The following is a 25,002-nucleotide window of genomic DNA, read 5'->3' as shown; positions in this document are numbered from 1 at the left end:
CAGCGCTCAAGTATGCTCAATTTTCAAATTCATTCGTATCAAACAGCCCTTTGGCCTAGAGCCCCATTTAGGAGAAAGTAGGTTGCATTTTATTTTTTTCATTCTGCTTGTTGATAGGAAACGAATCGCGCAATTGCAATCTGGTGCAGGTTCCAGATCAAATTTTATTCAAAAAAGGCAAAAAAAAAAAAAAAAAAAAACACCGAAATCGAAATCGAAACGGTTCGACCGTTTAAACCGGTTTGGAGACCGGCGAAAAGAATACACGCGAGCCGGGCTCGGACACACCTCTTCATCTCCAACAATCAAAGCGAAAAATTGCAGAAAAAAGAAGAGGGAGCTGAGCTCGTCGGAGCTTCACTCGTCAGAGAAAACGATGAACTCGAGCGCCAACAGCTTCTCTAACGACCTCATCAACAACCCCCAAAGCGACCACCCTCCCGACGTCCTCCTCCCCCACCCTCACCTTCCCCAGCCTCCTCCTCCTCCTCCTCAGCAGCACCAGCACCAGCACCAGCAGCGCCGCCCTCGCGGCTTCGCCGCCACAGCCGCGGCCTCGACGGGCCCCGCCTCTGCCGCCAAGGGCAAAAGGGAGAGGGAGAGGGAGAAGGAGCGCACCAAGCTCCGCGAGCGCCACCGCCGTGCCATCACCAGCCGGATGCTCGCCGGGCTCCGCCAGTACGGCAACTTCCCCCTCCCCGCGCGCGCGGACATGAACGACGTCCTTGCTGCCCTCGCTCGCGAGGCCGGCTGGACGGTCGAGGCCGACGGCACCACGCACCGGCAGTCTCCGCCGCCTTCTCAGCTGGTACGCTCGACCAATTTGCCTTCTCATTGCTCGATACGTCGCGCTCGCACCTCATCTTAACAGAAATTGAGGTAGAATTACGAGAGAAACTGGAGGGATTGAAAGAGATTGCTGTAGCTTCTAATGTGATAGTGGTGGTTGTGTGACCAATTTGGAACAGGCGACATTTTCTTCTAGGTCGATGGATAGCCCTGCGTCTGTGGCTTCTTTGAAGAGTTATGGTGTTAAGACGACTTTAGATTCCCAGCCTTCTGCGGTCATAAGGATGGACGAGAGCTTGTCACCGGCTTCTCTTGATTCTGTTGTGATTGCTGAGAAGGATCCGAAGAGTGTGAAATATGGCAACACTAGTCCTATCAATTCGGTCATCGAATGCTTGGATGCTGAGCAGGTATCATCCGTTTTCTGCAATCACGGGGGTCATAACTTTCATTGCCTGAATGATAATGTGTTGAAGAATAGAAACATTTAGGTGAAGCGAACAACAGCTGATATTAAATTGGAAGAGAACCTCACAAATCGATCTTTTTTTACTAAAGGCATGTTTTTCCATTAAGTTAGCTGGCACACAACTCAATGATGGGTTGTTGCTGTCTAACCTGAATATGATTAGGTTTTAATCGAATTGCCTGTGTGAAAAGAATTTTTTTTTTCTTCAGTAAGTAGTCGATAACATTCTTGATCCAATAACAAAATAAGATATCTAATAGTATGTTTAATATGTCCAGCTAATTCATGATGTCAATTCAGTGGACCGACAGAATGTCTTTACAGGCACAGAGTTTGTTCCAGTTTATGTGAAACTAGTAAGTACATTTCCTACTTTTGCCTGTAATGCATTGATATTCAAGAATTCTCACAGGAGAAAATTTTGATTTTATTTGTCTATCTGTTTGCTATTTTTTTTTTTCCCTTACTTCCTAGAAGATATACCTTTTCATTTATAATGTAAGATTAATCTATCGACTCATACCAAGACACTTGAGCTCCTGTGACAGGACGGTACCATCAACAATTACTGTCAGCTGGTTGATCTGGAGGGTGTGAGACAAGAGCTAAATCATATAAAGTCATTAAATGCAGATGGTGCTGTCGTCGATTGTTGGTGGGGTATCGTTGAAGGCTGGAATCCTCAGAGATATGTCTGGTCTGGTTATAGAGAATTATTCCACATCATCAGAGAATTCAAGCTGAAACTGCAGGTAGCTGTAACCCTCTATCAAATAAGTAATAAATTTGGTCTTTCATGTTCTTTTGAATTTTGATTTGTGTGATTTTGTGTTTTCAGTTTAAAGTTCCAGTTCATAATTGTCTTTATTCTTTTGGATGGTAAAATTATATCTTTCTGTCATCGAGAATGTTGCTCCAGAAACTTTTCGAAATTTGAGCAAGAGCAGGAATAATGTATTTTCTGTTTTGTATCTCCAGTTAGGTTTGGCTCCATGTCAGGAACATTAAAGGATTTGCCAACTTCTATATATTTACGGAGATTATTACCTTTTATCTGTGTATTTATGATCCAATATATAGTCATTTATCTGCATTTATGTGTCAAAATATGTCTCTCTGATGGAGTGAATGTATTTTGATATGTTTTCCCAATCTTGGAGGTTGTGTTGGCATTTCATGAGTATGGAGGAAATGATTCAGGTGATTTCTCAGTCTCTCTCCCTCAGTGGGTTCTGGAGATTGGAAAGGAAAACGAGGACATATTCTTTGCTGACCGTGAAGGAAGGAGAAACACTGAATGCTTGAGTTGGGGCATTGACAAAGAACGAGTGCTCAAAGGAAGGACTGCTATTGAGGTATATAATACTTCATTTTCCTTGCTTTTTTTATATTCATATAGCTATTTCTTTGTAAGGAAAGCATTTAAAAACTGTGCAAACCTGCTGTGCATGAGCTATGGAGGTGTGGATAATATACCTGACAATTCTTTATATATTAACACTTGCAGGTATATTTTGATTTTATGAGAAGCTTCCGAACAGAGTTTGATGACTTGTTCTGTGAGGGTCTCATTACTGCGGTTGAAATTGGATTGGGACCAAATGGAGAACTTAAGTATCCTTCTTTTCCGGAGAGGTTGGGATGGAGGTACCCCGGTGTTGGTGAGTTTCAGGTATTAAATGCACAGTGTACATTTCCTTCTTTTTCGTACCACACGTGATTGGAAACTCTTCGGCTTTGTCCGGGGATACATCTGAAATGGCAACATGTCATATGGATGAATGACTACTGTCAGGTCTAAAGCTCCTAATGCTCCATGTTTAGGTTTAAGTGCAAGTAATATCCTGTAGATTGAATGGCCATCAGTCTGGATCTCTGTTATTGTACATTTTTCAGATTGGTGTTGCTTAATTGCCTTCTGCTCTCACATTAGTCCGTAGAACAATGTATGTTGCATGGATGTCATGATTGGTACAATGATTTTGCATTTCCTTCTCTTTTGTGATTTTGATAAAGATCGAGAGCTTTTAGCTAAGGGCATACTATTGAGGTAAAATTCTGATGCTTGTTATCATTGTAATTTAGTAAGTAAGCTGGCTTCAACAATAAGCAAAACATGCAGTTCTGCCCCAGTTCTTCACTTGTGAATCCTTATGTTAGAAAATCCAGATGAACCAGTGTAATTATGAAAGTTTAGCCGATAGTTCATATTTTTGGTGCATTATATTTTGAATGGACCCAAAATTTGTAGTCTGGTGCCATAATAGTTATTATTAGCTAGAAAGGATAGCCAGGTCATTGCCTTTGGCAAATATCGCTTTAATTTTGTGGAGATTGGCACACTCACTTCCCTAAACATTGATGATGAACTAAAAGTCAAAGCCCTACCCTTGAGAGTGGTTCGAGGTGGTAGAGTTTCTAACCAATATTGTTTCAGTGACTTATGTAAATGAAAGATTTATTGTGGCATACTCATAACCACCATGAGTGATCAGAAGTTGTGCTGCTCAAGGTAACAAGTTCATGAGAGCTCCTAATAGAGAAAATTAGAAAAACCAGCCATCAGGAATAGTTTGTTACTTGGTCTGCAACTATAAAATCTAAGTTGAACCCTATCTTCAAAGTCCTTTTCCAAGACATCATAATTTTTCATAATATGCTTCATATCCTGTGTGCAATTGCTTTATCTATTTCTTAGATGAGCAGCTGCTGGGCTTCATTTCTTTCTGTCCTTTTAGCGCTAAGCACCTTCTCTTTACTAACATGAACTTCAATGTGAATCTGTGATGTAGTGTTATGATAAGTATTTACAACAAAATTTGCGGAAAGCAGCCAAAATGCGGGGGCATTCCTTTTGGGCTAGGGGGCCTGACAATGCCGGTCAATATAATTCTAGGCCTCATGAGACTGGGTTTTTCTGTGAACGAGGGGATTATGATAGCTACTATGGACGTTTCTTCCTCCACTGGTATGCACAGAATCTGATGGACCATGCTGATAACGTCCTGTCTCTTGCTAATCTTGCATTTGAGGAGGCTAATATTATTGTAAAGGTAGACTCAATATATTCTTTTCTTCAAATATTTAGCTAAATTCCCATCGAGTGGTGAATCTATGGTTCTGTTGCAGCATTGTTGTCAACCTTTCTGATATTGCAAGCTAAACCTGTATCCTATGCATTATGGAATCCTAGTGCAACCGATACTTTTGTTCTGTGGTGCACATAGGGTGAGGACGGTTCAATTTAGTTCAGCTTGGAGGCTCCAAACCCTATTGAAGAAATTTGAATTGGGAAATTTGGAAACCAAATTGAACTGAACAAGAGAGTTGAAGAGAGTTGAAGTGAACTCAATTTGGCAGTTTAGTTTGGTTCCAAACCTCACCCAATTGAATTATCATTTCTCTCTCTTTTTGGATTATTCAATTTAAAATATTAAAATTTGACCTTGAGAACAATAACAAAAGTAACTAAGCATTAAACATATGAAAGGTGCTAAACAGATCAACAAATAGATGAATTTCATAAAAGTGGCTGGCTAAAGGTTAAAACGATATAATTTGAGACCAACGTGTCACTGGCTCGCCTGCTTTAACCACTCTAGAAACCAACCTCCATGCCAAGATAAGTAAGAAGAGGAAAAAGAAAATTTCAGTTTTGTTTGACAGTTGAGTTTCTTTCCTTTGAGGAAAATTTTGACCAAACTGATCCTTCATGAAATGTGCGGTCCTGGCAGCTACCCTACTACTTCATAGCTGCCAGTTTCTGCTAGTCACGCCTAAAATGGGTCGTGCTCATTTCACCCTTCAATGTACGTGAAGATCTCTGTTTCCTGTAGTTTGTACTATTGTTGTTCCTCTTGCATGCTTTATGGATTCTAAGACGTTGTAGGCAGTTGATCAGATATTCCTTGATCAGATTACAAATCAGCAAATTCATCTCAGTTGCTTACATATCAGTTTTATTTAGGAAGTTTCTTGCTGCCTAGTCCTGGCAAAAGGGATATTGGTTTCTCTCACCCTGGTGTCATCAGTCGAATTTGTGAAAAAGTATAACAAAAGTTGAGAACATTGTGCCATCAATTTTTTAGCCTTTCCAAGTGCTAACCTTTTCAGAAAAGTGCAGTCAAGTCTCGGTCATCACATCTTCGATTTCCGTCAGTGGCAGCCTTAGAAGTTGTCTTGTAAGCAATTTCCACCTGGCAGGCGGGCAATTTTTGCGAGGACTTGATTGCACTTTTTTGAAAGGATTCAGAAATTGATTGTAATTTTCTGAAAGGACGTTGGACTTGGTTGCATCAATTGAAATTCTTAGGATCCATTTGCAATCCCTATGAGCCTTACATAATATTTTGGCTTCCAATAAACTTTTCTGTTGAATTTGTACGATACTCATTGATATATTTATTTTGAACCCTGAGCCTGTCTGGACCTGTACTTGAAGTTCAATCGGATCAACGCATCTGATTTTTTTTTTTTAATACATTAAGTGTAAGAACTATAATGCAAAGATAAATTCTGAGCACTTTGTGATGTGGAAAAACAATGCAATTTGCAGGTTCCTGCAGTTTATTGGTGGTACAAGACAGCTAGCCATGCAGCAGAGTTAACAGCAGGGTACTATAACCCTACGAATCAGGATGGCTATTCTCCTGTTTTTGAAGTTCTTAAGAGACATTCTGTGACAGTGAAGTTTGTTTGCTCGGGTTTACAGGTTCTTAGTCAAGAAATTGATGAAGGATCTGCAGATCCAGAAGGTTTAAATTGGCAGGTGTAGATCCTATTTGTTTTATGTCCTGAAAAGTTGCTCTCATACCACATGTATATAGTTAATTTCGAACTCTCTTGAAATGCCTTTATGGATTGCCTCTACGCATGCAGGTTTTAAATTCTGCATGGGATCGAGGTTTGGCAGTTGCAGGCGAGAATGCACCGTCATGTTATGATAGAGATGGGTTCATGAGAATAGTTGAAATGGCAAAGCCAAGAAATGATCCTGATCGCCACCATTTCTTGTTCTTCGTGTATCATCAGCCGTCTTCTCTAGTTCAAAGAACAATGGGTTTCTCAGAGCTGGACTGTGTCATCAAATGCATGCATGGTAAGAATTTCAAAAGGAATATCATCGGCTCTCAGATGAATAAAAGTACTCTTTAAGTATATGGAGTTAGAGATATGAGGATTAGTTATTTTTTTAATATGTCATTCAATGAACATTTCGTACTTAATTCTGGAGACCGCGAATTGATATTAGTGGGTCACTTCATAGTTAGTATATAGGACATCGCCGTTAAGCAATTAGCAACAATGCTTGAAATGATCTCAAGTTTGGTATTTATCTAGGGAAAGCTTTCCTCGTGTTCGAGAATACGATGGAGTCTCTCAAGATATTGGCCGTTTGAACGAGCTTTGTTTCTGATACACAGGAGGAATACTGGAAGATCTACTGCCGTGTTAAAGCATTGACTGAAGCCGCATTGTATTCTTGTGGACGGGCAAATACCCCTTCGAAAGATGTATTACCATGTTAATGCATGGAGCAGGGCACTACCTTGCCCAGTCCTTGGAAAGTTTGATTCATATTCGCATCGGTTCCAATTGTCGGGACCAATGCAGAGCCATCTGGGGAGAAGCAAGAGTGAACTATTAGCAGTAGCAGGGAGTCTTCCTAACTTTATTCAGCTTCCCTCAAGTTACATCTTTGATCGCAGCTAAGTTTTATCTCAGCCTTAAGAGGTAGCTTGGACAGATGCCAGAAGGAAATGTTTTCTTTGTTTGGGCAACTGAACGAAGTAGTAAACAGAGGGAACTTTGATAGGAATTTGAGGGGCGCTAACCCTCAGATAATTTTCGGAAAAGTACCCTTATTTAATGTTGGCCGAGAGATGGAGAGATAAATTTGGGAAAACGCTTAATACCGATGCTTGGCCACATGTGCTCGAAAATAATAAAATCCTGTCCAGTCTGCATCGGTCACTAAAATTAGACGAGCTTATTAGAACTCAATTATATTTTTGGAACAAATTTTTGAACTTTCGATATGCTTATAGAAGCAATGTGACATTTCCTCAAGAACGCATGACGAAAAGAAATGAGTTGGAAAAGTTGCCCCTACTAAGGATGCTCAGGCGCCGTTGCCGAGTCAGACGGCTGTTAACAATGGAATGTTATGTTGGTCACATGTCGAACTTGTGCACGGAGTGATACTAACAATATTAGTGTATCTATTGCGGTAGACTCTGCATAACAGTCTAGCAAATCATATCTTGGAACAGATGAAGACTGACAAAGTGAGAACTTCCGCTCGAAATCGGTAAGTCCATAACAAGCAACTGCCTATTTTGACGGATCGAAGGAGCTATCGAGAACCAATCGGTCGCATTGCCCATTTGAAATGCATTTGCATTAGAAGTCTCTGCTTTAAATTCAAAGACAATCACCTCGCAGCGACTTTCTCCAGGCGTTGCAACCGTACGGTGTCTTAGCAGCGAGAGAAAAAATCTCACGGTGGAGAACGTGGAGCCTTTCTTTCTCAGCCGTGCTTGGCTCATTTCCCTCCACTTCTGCAAAACAGAAGCACAAAATCTTTGGGCCGCTTACAAGGAAAAAAGGGAAGAAAAAAAACCCCTATAAATAGGCTGTGCAGAGTTTAACCCCCAACTTTGATATTCAGAGATACGAAACTGTTGCATTTTCATCCTACACGAAGTAAAAACACCATTGAATGGCGTAAAATATTCATTTTCCAATCAGTATGGTACATTGAAAATAAGATGGAATCGCAAACAAGGGAAGAGCAATATTGAATGGTCAGAAATATCTATATCATCCTCAAAGTAAAGATACAGAAAATAGAAAAGAGCTCAATCTCTTCATTTGCAAACTAATGGGACAGGAGATCTTGTTTTCTCCATCTCAAATTCTAACCTTACGAACAGAGAAGAACTGAGGGAAAATAATTAATCGATCTCATCTTTTCCGTGTCCGCAAGTAGACAGATTTGACAAAACCAGGTACTCTTTTTGGAAGTAAGCAATGTAGCCCACCCGAGTGTCAAGATGGCGAGTCCTCACTTCTTGGCAATAGCATCATCCCAGCTACAAAACTTCTACATTGGGCCTCTGGTGACGGGAATTACCCATGGACACATTTGTACGCTGGAATGTGGATAATGGCTAAAGGAGCAAGCAGCCGTGCACTAGAATCCCTATTCCAAAGCTTGATAAGTGGACACCACAATGGAAGGAATCAGCACTAATTGATTTCAATGTATTATTTATGGTCCTGGTTATAAAGACATGCCGATTTGTAAGGACAAAAGCAGCCTTACAAGTATCAGAAGTGTGTACACAGAAGAAAAATCCCAGAAACAGAAGTTATTTAGCCAGCTTCACCTTTCTCACTAGAAGAGCATGGCGATTAAACCGAGCTATATTGGCTTATAAAAGGAGAAAAAGAAGAGGAGTAAAAAAAAAAAGAGCGAAAGTAAGTCTACCTGTATTCGCTTTTGAGCTGTTTGCTTTGCCTCAAAAGGCGAGAGGAGAGCTAAATCAATTTTTGAATCTGAGCTAGATGAGAAAAGTTTTGACTGTTCCTGTTTGAACCGGCAGCTGAGTGTCAAACAAGGTGAGAATTAGGCCTTCGTGAAAGCCAAAAAGACAAGAGGTGAGTACTGCCTAGAGATGCAACTGCCAAGGACGTAGAAACATGGATGACAAGAGCACCATATCAATTCATGGGACACAACAGTGAGACTCAAAATACATCAAGCCAAAAAGGGAAGTGTAAGAAAAATACCAATCAACCACTCTGAATAGGAAGTGGTAACAAAAAAGGACATAGATAGTATGTATATAACGCACTGCTTGGCAAGAATATTTATTTTAAGCAGCAAACAATTCAATAGGTAATTTCCAAGAATTTTGCAGAAAAGACAATAGGTAATCTATGTGCAATTATAACATAAAAGCAGAAGCAGAAAACTCAATAAATTGCGCTCCGACGAAAATGTGGGGACTAGAAGAGAAGCATTTGCACATGAGCAACCATAGAATAAGAATCACATTCCAAAGAAGAGCCGTGCTTTACCCATTAATAACAGGAATGCCATGAGATAAAAAAATGTGTTCCAAGAAAGAACGAGACAAAAAAAAAAAGGAGAAAGAATACACTTAGCTATAACTATTGTGGAGAGCTCTTCTACCTCGAACACGGAAAGTACCTGAAGATATGGACAAGACAAATATAGGGTTGCCATAAAATAGAACCAGTACCATTTCCCTTCCACAAATAACCTTTATATAGATGGAAGGTAACAGAGAAAATACAGGAAGTTTAGCACTCTAGAAAGCCTTATGGGGGAGGGTATAGCATGGTCACGATTAAGGAACCTATTTGTCAATGTTGTTCTTAAAACTCAAGACAAGACATTCTCATCATGCATTTATTAATCTTGCGGAACCTTAAGACATATGTTCCCATTGAGGTTCTCCAACAGAACTCAATCTGAGTTCTTTCAATGTAAATTGCTGCTATCATGAATCGGAAGGTAATCATCACATATGCCAGATACTAATATAATGTTGGCAACATCCAGAAGGGCAAATCTCACGGGAGATCACATACAAGAGGCAAAGAAGCTGAGAGGAGTGTAAGGGCATACCAAAATGAAGGAGCTACAAGAGGAACACCAACAAAGAAAGTCATTTTTTGCATAAACAGCTCCATTCAATGCACGTGTTCGTTTCTTTCTGTCAAATTAGAAATTGCAATTGTTTCGCCCTCTTTTAAGACAATCTGGAAAGCAATTCCATACAGTGCTTTGCCTAATCAGTAAGCAATAAATTCCAGAGAGAGGTACTGCTCCTTAGCACTCTTTTAAGAATTTCAGTATCGTCCCTGGATGTCAAACCATAGATGTGAAGTGAATAATTATACCTGATGATTATCTGAGACTTTCTCATTGGACGTGGCTAATTCATGAAATATCATCCGACTACAGATGCATGGTCCACGACGCACATAAAGGAACAAACCAAACGATCATATAACAGGAAGCTAAATGCAGAATAAGATGAAAAACCATTCCGGGATAAAAGCGACAATATTCCTCTGCACTATGCTGGAAGCTTATCCACTAGCAGAAGAAGAGAAAGGAGGAAAAAAAAAGTGCACTCCTTTTGCATAGACAAAAAGTAAAAATCACATCGAAACATCAAAAGAAGCGAAAGAAGCGAGACGGCAACAAGGAAAATGAAAGATTAAAATGAATCGGCCGCTTGAAATGTCCACGTTCTTTTCCTAACTTTCACACACCTACCAAGCAGGCCCCATTAATGACCAGGCCCTGCGACCATCCAGCTAATTGGTCGGCTCAAACATTAAATTCACATATGCAAACTCTTATCTCGTTCAACAAGACGTGACCCAAGATTTCCACAGCAACCCCTAAAACGATGATCCACCGCAGATCTACTTCTGAACTGAAACTAGATCAGGTCGGCGGTAGCCATCAAGTCGCCAAACTTGAAACTCCTATTCGAAACGAAATCTAGCCCTCTGAGCTACGCCGATTGAAGTTAACCAGAAACCTCCATTGGACCGAAACGAAAAAGAAAGTACCAGAGAGAGCAAGAGCGAGGAACAGGAAGGGATCGCGAGCTCGAGATCTGAAAGCAACCCGGCCACGTCGAACGCGGGAAACCTTCACACTCGGCCTCCGATTCAGTTGATGCAAGGCGGGATCCAATTCGGCCCCTAGCCATCAGAGGGCTTGCCGCAACCGAAGCGATACTCTGAATCGGATCAAAGGAATCAGCGGCGGGCGGAACCAGGTCCCGACCTGCACCAAGCGAATTAGAGACCGCCGGTGGAAAAAAAACACATGGCGAGCGGAAGCGGCCATTAACGAGGCCCTCCGAGCTTTCCTTTTTCTTATCCTTCCTCCCTTCTTCAATCTGAAGCTGCTCGCGCGAGCGAGCATGCACAGCTCGAGCTCTGGATTCGGAAAAATCTAGCGACTCAGAGACAGCGAGACAGAGAGAGACTCAGCATTTAACCCTCTGAAGACAGGGATGACAAGGAGGGACGCTAAGGGAGGCTTGGGGGTTATTTATAGGGAGAACGGGCCAATCGGACGATGACACGTCACGGTTTCCCTGGCTTGGACACTCCCGTCGGAACGGAAAATTAGCAAAGTGCGACAGCCGTCACAAGAGTAAAAGAGGCTAAAAAGCAACAACTTGGTGGTTGGTTTAGTTTGGTAATCGAATGCCCCGAAACATAAAGGGAGAAATGGGATTTGAGCGGGCTCCAAGCTTAATAATCTCACTGAATTTTGCAATTTGAAAAATTACTCTCAGCTCGAATAATTTTTTTTTTTGGTAAGATATCGAATTTTCATCATACCGATATTATTACTAGAGATGTGAGTTTGCTCGACCTGGAGGAGCATGCCGCCGCTGCCACTCCACCGACCGGCGAGGTCGTTGTAAAGTTGAGAGATAGTGACACATATGCTTATCCGAACTTTGACACAATACACAATGTAATTCCCGAGTTTTTAATTTGTTCAATATGATCTATGAATTTCATCTAAATATGCAATAACGTTCCTTGAATTTTTTGTACGTATTCAATATAACTCTTGAACTATACGAATATATTCGGTGTTCTCCTTTCCAACGGGGGTTTAGTACGCTTAGGAGGAGAGCAGATTTCCAAGATGATGTCATGCGCAACTCACGTGATGGAGTAGGAGCGGAGTGCTTCCTTGTGGAAGGACCTCTGGATTTGATGGAATTCACGAGACTGCCATGGGGCTCCCTTTGACAGCGTGGAAGCTACAGTGAGCGCACGTGCTCGTGGAACGGGAACCGCCCAGACCCCGTACAGATTCGCTCAGCAGGTGGACCGCTTAAATTTATTCACAATTTATTTATTTTTCACTCACGCTAATTATCCCCGTAATAAGCCATATATTAATAGGCCGTGTCATGTCCGCCGTGAATTTTGAGAGGACATTAATTATTTATATTTTTTTATTAATTAATTATTTTAACCAACACAAGAGATTATTTTTAAAAAATATATATTTTTAAATTATTAATTAATTATATTTCGGAATGCTAAATCGTCTTTAAGCCTGGGTTGTCTTTATGGTGGCTTGAGCATCTTTCGAGTTCTCATTTTCATAGACAAATGAAATATTTTCCTTTGTTTATTGCTTTTTGTGAGTGGTATAAATGATGAATATGCTTTTTCAATCATTTGTTTATCGCGAAGAGATGCATCTTAAGGTTCCGTTTATTTCACAAAAAACGAATAATTTGAAAAAAGAAAATTCCTAAAAAAGATTGCTTGTATTGATTGATAAAATTAGTCAATGAGAAATTTCTTTAATATCGATAACAATTTATATCTTTCTAATTTAGTGAATGATGAAAGTATTTTTTTTTTTGATTGACGTGAGCGATACAAGATATAACGTTTGAGGAACTGCTTTTTAAATTATTTATTTTTCACAAAAGAAATAAAGCCTAAGAATGTCATGATCTCATCAAAATGGCGTCTCGATTCTTAGAAAGCTAAGGACGGGGTATATTTTGCCCTAGTTACATTGGATTTTTCTCTCAACGGGCGGATCGCTTGAATTTATTTAATTTTCACTCACACTATTTATTTCGAAGTAAGCCATTTATTAATAGGCCGTGTTATGTCCGCCATGAAATTTAAGAGGAAATTAATTAATTATTTTTTATTAATTAAATATTTTAACCAACACAAGATATTATTTTTAAAAATATATATTTAAAATTATTCATTACTTACCTTTCGGAATGCTAAATTGTCTTTAAGCCAGCGTTGTCTTTATTGTGGCTTGAGCATCTTTCAAGTTCTCCTTTTTGTCTGTAGTATAAGTTAGCCAAATTGATTGGCGAATTGAAAGACAAAAACGGTTTAGTTTAATTGACCAAAGTCTCTCGTTGTATATTTGAAATTATGCGAGAGAAGAAATCGCGCGATTTTTTTGGGCAATAAGTAAATACATTCGCCAATTTCTTCTTGACAAGAGATGAATACCACACGAGCCATCATACATGAGTTTAAGGTTGCATTTGTTTTATGAAAAGATCAATGATTTGAAAAAAATATTTTCTTGAAAATATCGCTTGAAATAATTAGCTGGTGGAAAAATATTTCGTTGTTGATGATAATTTAGATCTAAACATTTCCGTAGACGAATGAAATTTTTTCCTTTGTTTGTTGATTTTTGTGAGCGATATAAATAATGAAGATGATGTTCCAATCATTTATTTATCTCGAAGAAACGCATCTTAAGGCTCTGCTTGTTTTACGAAAGATGAATAACTTGAAAAAAAAAATTCCTAAAAAGATTGCTTGTATTGATTGACATAATTAGTCAATGAAAAATATCTTTAATATTGATAACAATTTATGTCTTTATAATTTTGTGGATAATAAAAATATTTTTCGTTTATTGACTTTTGTGAGCGATACAAGAGGTCATGTTTGGGAAACTATTTTTTTTTAAATTATTCATTTTTCATGAAATAAACAGAACCTAACAATGTCATGATCTCATCAAAATTGCATATCAATTCTTAGAAAGCTAAGTACGGGTTATCTTTTTCCCCAATTACATTGCTAGACCCACCTTTGACTTGGGATAAAGCGTCCTAAATGATATGAGAGAGAGATAATTTCAGCAAATCAAGCTTTTCAGATGCCTTTGGAAAATTCGTGCTGCTATTTTTTCAATCATATGCTGCCTTTCTACTTCTAGGGGTCAGTTTATCTTTCGCCTTGATGGGTCCAACCAGTGACCGATGATATCGCATTAATATTTTGTTTATTTCATGAAAAATGAAAGACTTAAAAAATATTTTGCTACTGTTTGTATCGCTTATAAAAATGAATGAACAAAAATATATTTTCATGTATATATTTAGACTAATTATTTCAAGCGATTATTCTTAAGAAAATATTTTCTAGGTTATTCATAATTAGCGAAACAAACGGAACATAAGTGACGGTCTCATCTTCCCAATCACACCGGGGTTATTATGTAGTCACTTGGCTTTGTAACTCTTCAAAGTTGCCCAAAACAATTAGCAACAAAAGGTTTGAACTTTAGATCTCTCCCTTCATGAGACGAAAGGTCCAAACGCTTAATCGATCACCAATACTAAAGGATTTAAAACATTAACTACGCAGGAAAGTGAAAATAATAATTAAAAAAAAAGATATGTCCGCATTTTCCATAAACTAATAAATTGCATGGACTCGACAAATTTTAGGACGTGATTGCACAATCTGAATAACACTTTCAATGCATTTATTCCTGAAAAAAAAAATCACCTTAAGACTTTTCCATTTCTGTCAGAATCGACGGAGCTAACGAAAATACTTAACTGCACTTTTGGAGCAAACCCTTGAAGAACCGAATTGTACTTTTTGAAAACTTTAGGAGTTGGGTTGCGTTTTGGTTACAATTTATAAAACCTTTTGGTTTCCAGAGTATAATACAGAAGGTGAGGCGTGGGCTTGAGACACGCTACATATTTTATTTCCTCTTTTGACAACTTTAGTAAAGGACTAAGAAAGGAAACATTCACAAAGCAGCAGGGAATTTTATTATTTTAATGATAATGGTGAACACGCGTTATAAAATAATCTTTTTGCCTCTCTTGGTTGCTGATCCTAAGGCCAAAAAAAAAAAAAAAAAAAAAAGGTTATGGTCGGAAAGTAAAAGTGGGAAATTCGTGCTATACAAGAAAATTATTTAATTATGAATGGCGAAATAAAGTATCATTAAACGACCTCATTCATCTATATTCTAATCTCCCTGGACACGAAATCGAGATAGTGTTTGGCACAATTTTCAACGTGCAAGCATAATTATTTGCAAAGCATCTGGCAGACCTTAAGTAGTCCTTGTGCATCGAACCCGTTCTCATAGCACCCAAACCTTATTATTTCGTGAAAATTAAATAATTTTAAAAATAATTTTATAAAAATACTTATCTGTATCACTTATAAGAATAAAAGAAAGAAATATTTTCATAAGCTGCGAAAAATATTCAAAATGAATTATTCTCGATAATGTGAATATTTTCGATCGGCCAACTATTTCAAGAGCTAAAGTAATTATTTTTAGGAGATCAAATAATTTATTTTTTGCGTAATAAAGGAAGTGTTCGAGTGGTTGCAATCTTCTAACGTACGTAGCAAAATGCATGTGGTATGAGTTACGACCAATAATTGTTACATTGGCTGGACTAGGTATCACCCCTTGTTGGGAAGGCTACCATTTTGCTTTTAATTTCTGAGGATCTCAACCCCAGTCGCTTTCGCACAAGAAAAAAAAAATACATAATATAGACCATTCTCTGCACAACTACATACATGGATGGATCATCAATTTATCTCGTCGAGGTAGATACAACAATACAAAAATTTGAACTGGGGACCTCTTACTTTGACATCACATGAGATTTTGTGAGATCATTACTAATTGTTTAAAAAACGTAAGCTGTTAGATGAAAGTGTGATTTGATATTTAATTATTTTATCGACGATTAATTTTCCTTTCCAAAAACATTGTAATCGACCCATCTTATCACGTCACGAGCATTCAATGTATGAAAGCGCGTTCTTCCGAGAGTGACACCAGCACTTTTTTAGTTTTAGTTTTACTATGTGATTGTCAATTTAGGCCGACACATTTTACAAGTGAGGCAAATGAAAGAATAGGGGCTAATCGTCAATCTCCAATGACCTATATCCACGAGATAAGTGCACAAAAAGTCCTACTTATCTTACCACAACTAATTTAGTCCTAAATTTTTTAACTTAGCAAAAATTCTCCGCGTTGGCACTTGCCGTGTCAGGCAGAGCGGCTGCTGCCATCAACATCATCATTTTTGGCCAAAATTGACAAATCGTCAAAAATATTTACACTAAATTGGCCAAACTTAAAAAGTTTAGGACTTAATAGATTGCCGTACAAAAGTTCTCAAACTTTTTGGACAATTTTTCCCATTATTGACACATGATTGAACCAAATTAGCGGACGCCAACACTTTCTAATTTGAGGAAGTGCTGCCTTTGCACACGTCTGAATTTCTTACCCCCGGGCCCCCGGCAACGTAGTCACCGTGGGTAAAGATTCATCTTTGTTATTTCTAAACCCTGTTTTGGTTCATCAGTTTGACTTATGGTGCACATCCCGTCATTTCCATTTACCTTACATTTAAAAAATATATTAACTAGAAGTCCTAAAATTTATTACGAAAGTATAATTTAGTTTTAAAATTTATCAAGTTGGTGCAATCGAGTCTTTTCGTTAACTCCGTCCAACTTGACTAACGAAAAATCCTGAAGCATATCTTGAACTTTTTTTTTCTGGATGAGTACGGTGAGGATCGCTAGCGGACCCTCGCCTGTCGCAAGCGAGGGTTGGCTGACCCTTGCCAACACTAGGATAGGGTCGCGACCCTCCCCTGACTTTGAAAAAAAAAAGGAAAAAAATAAAAAAAAAAAAAAAAGAAAAAAATGAAAAGGAAAATAAAAAATGCTGATTATTTTATTATTTTATTATTATTTTTGTTCTATAAATACTTATAAAAATCGTCCATAAAATTTTATTAATAAATTTTTTTTAATAATTCATGAGTTTTGCTAAATTAGATTGAATATGAAAATTTGTTAGTAATATGAATCGGGTCGGGTATGAGTCGTTAGATTTGTACTATATAAAAATGGGTTAAAACGGGTTAAATGAACCCAACCCTCTAGTTTGACACCTCTAGGCATCGTATCCCTCGGCGATGCTAGGCGAGGGCGTTGGCCCTTGCCAGATCTGGGCTATCTTCGCGACTCTTAATAAAAAAAAAGAGTAAAGGAAAAAAAAGCAGCCCAAAACATGAATAAAAATATAATAAAATATTCACATCGGCGTCGGTCGTGCCACTTAGGACGACCGACATCCACGTTAGCGATTTTTGGCCAAAATTGATCAAATGGATTCAATTGGCACAAATATAAAACGTTTAGAATTAAATTAGCACAATTAAAAAGTTTAAAACTGAGTTAACAACAATAGGTTTAGGATCCTTTTAACACTTTTCCCAAATAAAACGGCAAGGAATTAAGCTAGATTTCACCTCAGATGCAACGTCGGGCCCGAAGCTCAAACGAGCCAATACACAAAACTATTTACATCCACGCAAAATGATTAAGCAAGGTTTTCTTTTTTTTTTTTTTTGTCAGAGACTAAACATGGTTATGCGAGTGCATAATCATAATTTAGGTAAATGGTTTTCCTTCTCGACTCCTATTTTCGTGCCTTGTCCAACTGAGATCATGGGCTTTTAATTTGACTAATCTCCTCCTCCTCCTCCTCCTCCTCACATATTTTCTGCTCGAGTTCCTCCGACATCGGATCCGGCAAAGTCCGATTGATGTGGCGGTTGGACGACATCGAAATACTTTCCAATATGAACATTCCCATGAGCACCCCCGCTGATTAAATCTTAAACACATCATACTCCAACATCGTCTACATTGGCTAGATTTGTCCACTCATGTTCACGTGGGCGTGCCGACATATTCGAGCGGCATCATACTTTGGCGGCATCCGACAACCATGTCAGCGAAACTTGATTAAATTTGCTAACGGACGGACTTAATTAAAAAAATTTGCGAAGATAGAAAAATTAAAAGCCCTGGTAATTAAATCAACGCCTAGCCAGCTAGATTATCACATATAGATTCCGTCCTTGCTAACTCGACTTATAATGACCTAAACATTAAACGGACTGTCCATTTTACAATCGACAAATGATCTCATTTAATAATTTCGTCAAGATTCAGCGAGCTTTGATTACCTACTAATGTTGGATTAGGCACGGTAATTCGACCTAGACATGGGATATTCAACTCTTCCCCGCTTTTATGAACCAACAAGATTTCGATACAAGTCACAAGCATCCCACGTTAGAGACACGGGCAAATCATGCAGAAACTTGTATTTCGCCTCGAAAAGAGTATTTGAATTCTCATTGAAAATTCAAGTGTAAGGGCGCAAAGGTCCGGCTATCCGGAGTATTATTTGATAGTTTTGAGAAAATTATAAAAAAAAAGTCATAAATTTATTACAATTATGTCAATTCATTACTAAAACTTTTGCAATCATGTTAATTCAATCCTTTTGACCGGCCGACGTTGACAAGGAAATTTTTTAAATAATATTTTAATATTTTTTTTGGTTAGGGCTGGTGGCCGGTAACCTCCTGCTCAACAAAACAAAAATAAAATAATACAAAATAGATAAATATAATTAAAAAATATTCCACGTCAGCGTCGGTTGGTAAAATGGATTGAATCGGCATAATTGCAAAACGTTTAAAACTCAATTGGTAAAAAAAATTAGAACTGAATTGACCCAATTGCATGTTTATGAATGTTCCGGTAATAGTCCTGATAATTTTAGTCCGCACAATCGGCCCCGTTTTGCCGGAACTTGATAACCAACGTTGCCGAGAGCAATTTTCCTGTGTGAATCCAGTACATATGAGAGGCCCCTGTTGGGAAATTCATATTCTCAGAGAGAATTATTTAAGACGAGAGATGCTCTTTCTTCGTGGGACAGAAGGGAACCAAAGTCTCAAACGCTATAAAGATGTGCTCCCGTTACATGTGTACCTGAGGAAAGGATATGGGCAATGAATGCTAAGTTTGGCATATTGTGGACTTTCGGAGCCTTTTGTTTCCCTTTTGCAAATTAGGGTTTCGAAAACGACCAAGAGATGTTTCGGCTTTTTCCCTCGTGTCACCAATGCACGCGGTCCGACTTTGCTTTTACATGATTGGTACCTTAGTCAAAAAAACCGAAGGAAAAGAGAGACACGTGCCGAAGGATCAGCAAAATGTGACCGACAAAAGAAGTCACGCGTTACGCGAACGAATACTTGCCCGACCGTTCGCGATGGATTGAGCCGATCACAGACATTGACCATTTCGTGAGTGGGTCGCACATAACTTAGTAGCCCTTATGCACCTGATTCACGAAGCGCGGCTTAGACAAGTATTTTCCAGTCGTGTGGCAGCATGTAATCAGAAGAATGGCCGAGAGAAAGTTGGGGCGTGGCGATATTCTAATAGAGATGAAGCTCCGATTTGAGAAGTTGCATTGTAACCTAGTTTAGTTTCATCCGTGGCATCAAGTGTAAGCAGCCTCGTACATGCATATGTGAAGAATGTGCGCGTCATCTGTTAGGCATGGAAAATGGCGGCGCCTACGCATGCTCGGTTCGGGTTAGCATGACATGAGCCTTGCCAGCACAGCCCACCGAGGTGTCGTCATGCTGGGTCAAGGGTCCAAACCCAGCAGAATGACATCAGGAATACAACGTTGGAGGAAGCATGTGCCGATGGCACGAGAGCGGACAAATATATGGTAACTCATTGTAGCACAACAATTCAACTAAGGGGGTCACTAGCATTGGTCCTCCTCCTTCCCTCATGCGGGATAAAGAAGACACTCAATTGTTCATGAATGGAATTCGATACAGCGCGATTTTTATGTTGAAGGCAAAGTACAAACATTTCGGTCCCGGTCGCACGAGGCCGATGCACAAAAGTTCCTTCTTATCAGGAGTTCAAGTCTTTTTCCTTTTTCCCCCCCTTCAATTATAGAAATCTTGCTTAGAAAGGTGTTCAATCTTCTACTTTACTTCACCAAGAAGCACGCGAGAAAGCCGACGCCTTTACGGGTGAAGAAGTAGTGGGGCGCGCCTTCCTCCTCCATTGCAAAAATTCCAACCTTATCCCAAGTCACAAGGCCACCGTTTTTAGCAGAAATTGATGCTAAACGACTGTTCCCTTCCCCATCAGCTGAAAGGGACCTGGGCCGAAGTGGAGACCTCTTCTAAAACTCACGAAAAAGAAAGGGAAGAGGAAAAAAGGAGGGTGGGGAAAATCACGAAAGCCGATCTGATAGGATTGAATTTTGATGGACCATACTTTTTAGGTACCACCCTCTAATGGTCCCCCTAAAAAACTACGAGAGGGTGTAATAAAGGAGTCTGGAATTGACATCAGCGTGAAGAAAACCCGATGCCCTGATCGATTCGCGATGCGGTTCGTAATTGCAGTGGTTCTGTATGGCTCGGGATTGTCGTGGGATGCGCCCGTCGTAGGAGCAAGCATGTCCCATGCAGCATAGGGCTTAAGTTAGATGGACCAATGCCACCATTAATAGCGGGACTCCGGTCCACACGACCAACTGCTACGATGAAGTCGGTTCGCGTAGGCTGCTAGATCTACTCGAGACATTTCGATCAATTCCTGAAAAAGGAAGTGAAAAACATATTCTTTTTTTCGAAATTCCAAACTATACAGTTAGTAAAGTTTAATTTGTACCAGCGAAACTTGATATATCTTGTGACCAGCAAGCTAATATTCTGAATTTCTCCACCTGGGTCATAATCAAAATCATCCAGTTTTCAAGAGACGCTCGACGGTGCAGAAATGCGTTTGATGATCGCGGGGAATCAAACCTGCGCGACTTTGCTCACGCAAAAACATATTCCTTTCCCTGCCTCGGAAGGTTCAGCATCATAAATGACTTCAACATATCTGAATCTTTCTTTTATCAGAACGGAAACCCAAATCCACATATGATTTGATTCGTCATCGCCACCAAGCCCACCATCCCGCATTTCACCAAAAGTCCAAAGAATATAGGGCCTTCTAAGGCGGATCAAGTCGGGTCAGGTCGAAATTTCTCTAATCCAAATTGACCCATTTTCATATAATACGTATCTAATGACCAATATTCGACAAATATCATGTGAATACTTTCATACATAACTCAAGAAAAAAATTCTAAATAAGGATTTGAAATACTTATATTTTCTCAAATAAGGATCTAAAGTGAATCTTGTTTAAAATAAGGACCTAAAGTGCCCTCACTATTTCAAGTAAGGGTACGGCTGAAGGGCATCTTCATCCTTTTACTTTTTAAAATTTTTTTTTTTTTTTTCTATTTTTCTCTTATCCTTTTCTTTTCTTTTTCCTTCTTCCCCTCCCTTCCCCATTGTCTTCTGCATCCCTTGACACCTTCATCTTCTTCAACCCCAACATCTTCTGCAACACTTCGACGGCCTTCCTGGTAGAGTACAGCGAGCGGCCGGAGCGGTCGTTGGCTGCAAGCATGACCACCATGATGCCCCCGACGCGGGTCCCGATGAGGGCATCGAAGAAGTCGTGATGGAGGCATGGGGATCATTGTTCCTAAGGCGGATCTGGTCCTCAAGGTGGACAAGGGCGGTGTCGACGACAATGCAAGTGGTTCCGCCGCCGTCGATGTAGAGGAGCCAAGTGCGCTTGGCAACCTTGCAATGGGACAACTATTTCTGCTAGAGCTCAGTGAAGATCTTTAGAGACCTTTTTTTTTGTCAAATCTCTAGAGTGACCTTGCTGAGCTCCATTTGGCTTCTCTCTCTAGTTCACTACTGATTGCTAATGGTTTCTCTCTCTTGCATAGTAGCCAACGCGAGAGAGTTAGGGTTTTGATGAATTGGGTTTGAATTGAGGATTTGCATAGAGGTGGAGGGAGAGAGATGTTGCAAACGGTGGAAAGAGAGATGCTTCAACGAAGAAGATGATTAGTGCCCCTGCCCTTGTCGAATCTATTGAGGGTCGCCCGACGCCCTCGCCATTGCCTGAGGCCAGCCATGATCAAGAGGGGAAAGGGAAAAAAAAAAAAAGAAAACTGAAAAAAAGAAAAAAAGAGGAAAAAATAGAAAAAAGGAAAAAATGAAAAAAAATTTAAAAAAGAAAAGACAAAAATGCGGTCTAGCTTTTTTTGAAGTGATTTGAGTACTTTAGGCCCTTATTTAAATTAAGATCCACTTTATGCTTTTATTTGAAATTTTGTCTTAACCCAATCTAAAACACTTTCATGCAATACAAATTTAGTGAATAGTTTTTATTCTTTTTTAAAAAATATGATTTTTTTTTATATTTTATATGTTATACTTTATATTTTCTATTATATTTTATTTTTTTATTTACACAATCCGACCGGATGAGGAAAAAAAAGTAAAAGAAAGAAAGAAAAATAAAAAATAGAAATAGAAATAAAACCAAAAAATTAAAAATGAAAAAAAATTTAAAATATAAAAGCTGCTCAAGATAATGACATATCATGAATGAGTTGACTCAATTAATAACCTTTCTAAGCTAAATGGATTGCATATGATACCAAGAAGGAGGCTTGAAGCAAGTATGCTATTCCCAATACCAAACTCTCTTGGCCAATTTCAAGGGACTACCTTTTAGCTTCCAGGCTCAATCTTGAAGCTCAACCCTCAAAGTGTCAGAAATTTCTAATTCACAGATTTCACCAGAGTGGCAAGTAAAGAGCATACTGAACCACATCGTACTACCAAATTAACAAGATGATTCAGGAAATCGAGGAACCATGCTTGGATGAGAAGAGAAGAGCAGAGGATAATTTAAGGACTCATTATAGAGGAAACTTCACACCGACATTTAGAGGGAGACTCGATCTACCCCATTACGTAATACAAGAGGCCTTATATAGGTAAGGGAAACATTATTGGACAAATACAAACATTGGATACGCAGATCTACCGACACTGGCAACAACAAGACTCGACTAAATAACTTTTGACTACCAAGGGACCAATTATTGAAGGAAAGATACACACATATGGCCGACAAGCCTTGCAATTTGTATTGGAACCCTTCTTCAGTATTATTTTTTGAGTTGTCCAAGCTGTCTGGGCCGTCCTTTTGTCTTTTAAAAGCTTCCCAAAGGGGCTCATCATTGTCCCATGGGTCTTGCAATCTTTGGCTGCTGGGACCAGCATCTAGTGGCAAAGATGAGTTAGAGGGAATATCTACACATGGGATGAAATTATTGCCCTAAGAGCTTTGTACATAAGGGTCCTAAGAAAGCGGTCCTCCTCACGGGTCCTGGGAATCCGTGTCCATCGAAGATTGGCCTTGTTTGTTCTAGTGAAAAATTTCTAGGGCCTCTTGGATGGCTTCCCTTGTGTGGCAGTATCGGTCATAATGGTCCCATGAGACATCATCTACATCCGATGGCCATATCTCTAGGGGAAAAGTGTGATTTTCCCGGCATAGGATTCTCTGGAGTTCTCTATATTCACGGGGAATGGATGAAATACGAATTGGAAAGGTTCCGTAGGCGCGAGCAACTTCCCAATTATGCTGAGGCTTGTATGTTGTTGTACCAAACAAGCTTGGTTCAGATCTTACATCTCCAAAAGGACTGATGAATGTCCATGGTCTATAGAAAAGCATGACAATAGGCCTTTGAGGTTTCGGTCTTCCCATACGATTTTGAATCCCGAGCAGTTCTCTCCAAGCGCCGAGTGGTTGAAATAATAAGAGTATATCAATCAAGTTCTTCCGGTTAGAGTAATCACCTGCAAATGCTCTAGATAATACCATAGTAATCTTTTCAGTAGGGAATTCAATGGATACAATATACATATTGAACATGTACCAAAACATCCATTTCAATTCTTCAGGGAAGTCTAGGTCAAGTGGCTATAGCAAGGGATGAATGAATGGGTATTCGGGATGAAGGTCACCGGGTTTCAACATCAAACCTCCATAATCTCTAAAGATTCTATAATGATACTGCTAGAAGAAATGCTTAAGACTCGGGGTGAGTTAATTGACCCAAATCATGTTTGGAACATTTGGAGGATATTTGTGGCTATTCCAATTGTTTTATCTCATATCAACCACACGAAATGTATCAAGGAAGGGTTCCTTTCGCACAAACATGTTGATAGAGGTAACTGGCTGCTTGGGTCTAGAAAGAAAATCTGCAAAAACATTTTTGTTTCCCGCAAGATGCTTAGTGTCAAAAAAATATTTTGAAAACCATTATGCCCACCTTAGCAACTAAGGATGAGGAATTTGTTTCTTTTTGCATTTCAGCATCTAGGGAAAAGAGGACATTTTTGATTCCATATTTAACTGCAAGGAACTCCTTAAAAGTGGAATGGTAATGGATTTCTGTTAGAATAAATCGTCCACTTTTGTAAGCACCAATGTGGCGCTTACCATCAATTTCTTCAAGGAGAATGACTACCCAATACTTGTCACTTGCATCTGTCTATAGTATTCTTTTGCCAGTAGATGGGATTTGCAACGGAGGAAGGTGTTGCAACATTTCATTCAATAAGCAATTGCTGCAATCTGTTTTGATCCCTATGGAGGCACATTCTTTTTCAACATCCTTTGAAGTAGATGGAGTGCCCTGGAAATCTTTGGGACAAAATCTCCGATATAATTAACTATTCCAAGAAATGTTTGCACTTGCTTGATTGTCAAATCTTTTGAGGGAAATTCTATAATTCTTCCGCAATATGAGGGTTTGGGCAATAATTTCCTTCTTTCAAATGCATTCCGAGGAATTCTATCTCCTTTTGAGCAATAATCATTTTCGTCTAGGAAAGCATGATGCCATGCTTCTAGACAATTTCAACAAACTGGAAAAGGAGCTTATAGTGAGATTTTTCATTAGCACCGTAGCAGAGGATGTCATCAATGTAAATTTGAGAGTTTGCTAAAATTAATTGAAAGATTCTACACGTGGCCTTTCGGAAAAGGGAGGGACCGGGTTTAAGCCTAAAAGGGACAGCTATCCACTGGAA

The 25,002-nt window shown here is 39.2% G+C and overlaps 1 protein-coding gene across 2 annotated transcripts; it reads left to right on the top strand.

Moving 5' to 3' along the window:
- Positions 1–282: 282 nt before the first annotated feature.
- On the top strand, positions 283–7,139 carry LOC115757184 (beta-amylase 8). 2 transcript variants are annotated; one of them, XM_030697304.2, is made up of 10 exons: positions 283–808; positions 969–1,199; positions 1,537–1,614; positions 1,807–2,010; positions 2,419–2,617; positions 2,770–2,930; positions 4,051–4,311; positions 5,814–6,026; positions 6,137–6,356; positions 6,682–7,139. In XM_030697304.2, exons 1-10 carry the CDS (start codon positions 377–379, stop codon positions 6,711–6,713), a joined length of 2,031 nt encoding a protein of 676 aa, XP_030553164.1. In that variant the 5' UTR covers positions 283–376; the 3' UTR covers positions 6,714–7,139. The 2 variants fall into 2 exon arrangements, with proteins under 2 accessions (XP_030553164.1, XP_030553163.1); XM_030697303.2 differs by having other exon boundaries at positions 284–808; positions 2,419–2,613; positions 2,766–2,930.
- The last annotated feature ends 17,863 nt before the right edge of the window (positions 7,140–25,002 follow it).

Source organism: Rhodamnia argentea, chromosome 9 (assembly GCF_020921035.1).
Source record: "Rhodamnia argentea isolate NSW1041297 chromosome 9, ASM2092103v1, whole genome shotgun sequence".
Lineage (NCBI taxonomy): Eukaryota > Viridiplantae > Streptophyta > Magnoliopsida > Myrtales > Myrtaceae > Rhodamnia > Rhodamnia argentea.
The sequence above is the reverse complement of the archived record's forward strand: the minus strand, read 5'-3'. Positions and strand labels throughout refer to the sequence as shown.